The 3,218-nt window shown below is 37.8% G+C and overlaps 1 protein-coding gene across 1 annotated transcript; it reads left to right on the top strand.

Annotated features, from left to right (window-relative positions):
- Window positions 1-1,972: 1,972 nt before the first annotated feature.
- Window positions 1,973-2,932, top strand: LOC101545524 (olfactory receptor 52H1). Its single transcript, XM_004618359.2, has one exon. The coding sequence runs from the start codon at window positions 1,985-1,987 to the stop codon at window positions 2,930-2,932; it is 948 nt and encodes a 315-aa protein (XP_004618416.2). The 5' UTR covers window positions 1,973-1,984.
- Window positions 2,933-3,218: the final 286 nt, after the last annotated feature.

The raw sequence follows: 3,218 nt of genomic DNA, 5'->3' as shown, positions 1-3,218 counted from the left end.
CTATAAAATTATACTTAAAAATGCAAGAGCAAGAATTAAAATTTGAGGCAGGATCACAAAACAAGTACATTATGAAAATTGGGCAGAATGTTCCTAGCTTTCTAGATCCAGAACATATGCTCTATGCCAGTGTTCTGTACTGGTCAAGAAAGGAAGATAGCGAAGAAGTGGAACTTTGTGTTTTCCTTGATTTTATAAGGATAAAAATATAACGCAAAAATGTGAAAGGAATACAGGCCTGAGTCATAGGACAATAGGTAGGGTGTTTTCCTTGCACATGGCCAACCTGAGTTCAATCCCTAGCACCCACTATGGACCCCTGAGCCGTTCCTAGAAGTAATTTCTGAGTGCAAAGCCAGGAGTAACCTCTGAGCATTGCCGGATGTGACCTAAAAGTAAAACAAAAATGTGTAAGGAATGCAATGTAAGTCAAGATAAATCTGAGAATGCTTAAGGTCGCATGATTATAAGTACCAGATTTGCTCCATGCTTGGAGACCAGGCTCACATGCTAGGGGAAAGGGCAGCTCAGATAGAGAAGGGAATACCAAGCAAAATGTGGTGGGAGGATATGCTCGGGATGGGAAAGGTGTGCTCAGAGCAGATTATAGACCGAACACATTGGCCACCCAAGACCTCCATTGCTAACCACAATGCCCAAAGGAAGAGAGGAAATAGAGGGGAATGCCCTACCAAAGAGGCAGGGTGGGGAGGGGGATGGGGTGGGAGTGGGTGGGAGGGATGATGGGGTCTTCAGCAGAGGACGGGCACTAGTGGAGGGATAGATACTCAAGCTGCATATGACTGAAACACAAGCACGAGAATATGTAAACCTGTATCTGTACCCCCACGGTGATTCATTAATTAAATTTTTTTTTTAAAAAGAAAAAAATGTTAAAATCCCACCACCAGGCTAGCTCAGTTGGTAGAGCATGAGACTTTAAAAAAAATGTTAAAATTCAAATGCTTATAAAATCAGTAAGAAAAACCATAAAGAGAAAACACTATTAATAAGCAATTCATTCTTAAGTGATCCATAAACATATGAAAAGCTAAAAAGCAAATAGTAAGATGTAACTGTCTGTGTCTTGTCTGTGGGAGTATGTGTCCCAGACTCTGTATCTACATAATAGAACATGTTCACAGAGAAACAATCCTTCTTATAGATAGAAATTTTGACTATCAAAGTTTTAGAATGTTTTATAGTTGTGTAGTGTACATAATATTTCAACCCATTTTTTTTTCTTTAGAGAAAAATTAGCCATAGGAAAATCCTGTTCAATTTAAGTCACACATACTAACAAATTTTAAAACTCAAGTGCAGGAATTCAGCTAGTGTTTGTGGAGTTGAATTTGATTTTTTAATCGGCAATAAAAGGGTGTTGAGCTCAAAAATGTAATTGCCATTGCCATGAGATAACATTGAAAAGAGCAAATAATTGTTCTGCATAGAGGTTGATATTCCACAATGAAAAACAAGAATATACAAAAAATAATACAAACTATAAACTATAAGCTATGTATTTTATATAAACTATATTTTAGATATAAACATAAATATATAAACATAAACAAATTCATGGAAAAGTGTATCTAGTATTTTGGTAATCTACATCAGTGGTATAGTGTATAAAAAAGAGTAATTGTAAGCAGTCTGGAAAGGTATTATAAAAGGATGTGCAAATGAAAGAATGTGCTTTGAAAGAAGATAATCTCTGGATAGGCTCGCTATACATTCCAATATAGTTGAGGAATTCTGATTTACACTAAAATCTTGCCATCATTATAATGCCAGTCTTCTTTCACTTCAAAACTTTTTCACTTTGGAATATAAACTGTATGGTATTTTTGTCCTTAGGAGTCAATAATGATGTGTGATTGGAAGTGAGAGTAACAGAAATGAATGAAAGTGACTTAAATGGCTCTAAATTTTACTTATCACTATCTGTCCTCAGGAACTAAAATTCGTGCAATTTTAATCTGCCATGATGATTTTCAACCAGAGCAGTTACAACCCAGGAACCTTCATTTTGGTGGGGATCCCAGGTCTGGAGCAATTCCACGTGTGGATTGGGATTCCTTTCTTCATCATCTACATTGTGGCTGTGGTGGGAAACTGCATCCTTCTCTACCTCATCGCAGTGGAGCGGAGCCTTCACGAACCCATGTTTTTTTTTCTCTCCATGCTAGCCATGACGGACCTCATCTTATCCACTGCTGGGGTTCCTAAAACACTTAGTATCTTTTGGCTTGAGGATCGAAAAATCACATTTGCAGGGTGCCTTACACAAATGTTCTTCCTGCACTATAGCTTTGTCTTAGATTCAGCAATCCTCATGGCCATGGCCTTTGATCGCTATGTGGCCATCTGTTCTCCCTTGCGGTACACCACTATCTTGACCCCCAAGACCATCATCAAGATTGCCGTGGGTATCTCTTTTCGAAGTTTCTGCATCATCCTGCCAGATGTCTTCTTGCTCACACGCCTACCTTTCTGCAAGGCACGCATCATTCCTCACACATACTGTGAACACATAGGTGTGGCAAGGCTGGCTTGTGCGGATATCTCCATCAACATCTGGTATGGCTTTTGTGTTCCTATCATGACAGTTATCTCAGATGTGGTTCTTATTGCTGTCTCTTACACTCTCATTCTCTGTGCTGTTTTCCGCCTACCTTCCCGAGATGCCCGCCAAAAGGCCCTTGGCACTTGTGGTTCCCATGTTTGTGTCATCCTCATGTTTTATACACCTGCCTTTTTCTCCATCCTTGCCCATCGTTTTGGACACAATGTCTCACGCACTTTCCACATCATGTTTGCCAACCTTTACATTGTTATTCCTCCTGCACTCAACCCCATTGTCTATGGAGTGAAGACAAAACAGATTAGAGATAAGGTCTTACTTTTGTTTTCTACAAAGGGCACAGAATAATACTCATTGTTCATAAGAGAGCAAGAATAAATTTATGGTATGCGTATATATTGCAGTAACTTAAATAGTAAATATTATTTAAATTAATTTTTACATAGGTACTTGTTCATCAGGTTATGTTAAAATCTATATAAATATGTTTGTATGAAAAATTTAAACAGTTTTTAAACGATAACTTTTCCTGTGAAATTTATTGTCATGATCAGAAGAAGAAAGTGAAAACAGGGAACTTTGTTAATTAATGTAGAAAAATGATTTAAACTTGGCACAGAGTTTTAGCTATAGA

This window comes from Sorex araneus, chromosome 6 (assembly GCF_027595985.1).
Source record: "Sorex araneus isolate mSorAra2 chromosome 6, mSorAra2.pri, whole genome shotgun sequence".
NCBI lineage: Eukaryota > Metazoa > Chordata > Mammalia > Eulipotyphla > Soricidae > Sorex > Sorex araneus.
The sequence above is the reverse complement of the archived record's forward strand: the minus strand, read 5'-3'. Positions and strand labels throughout refer to the sequence as shown.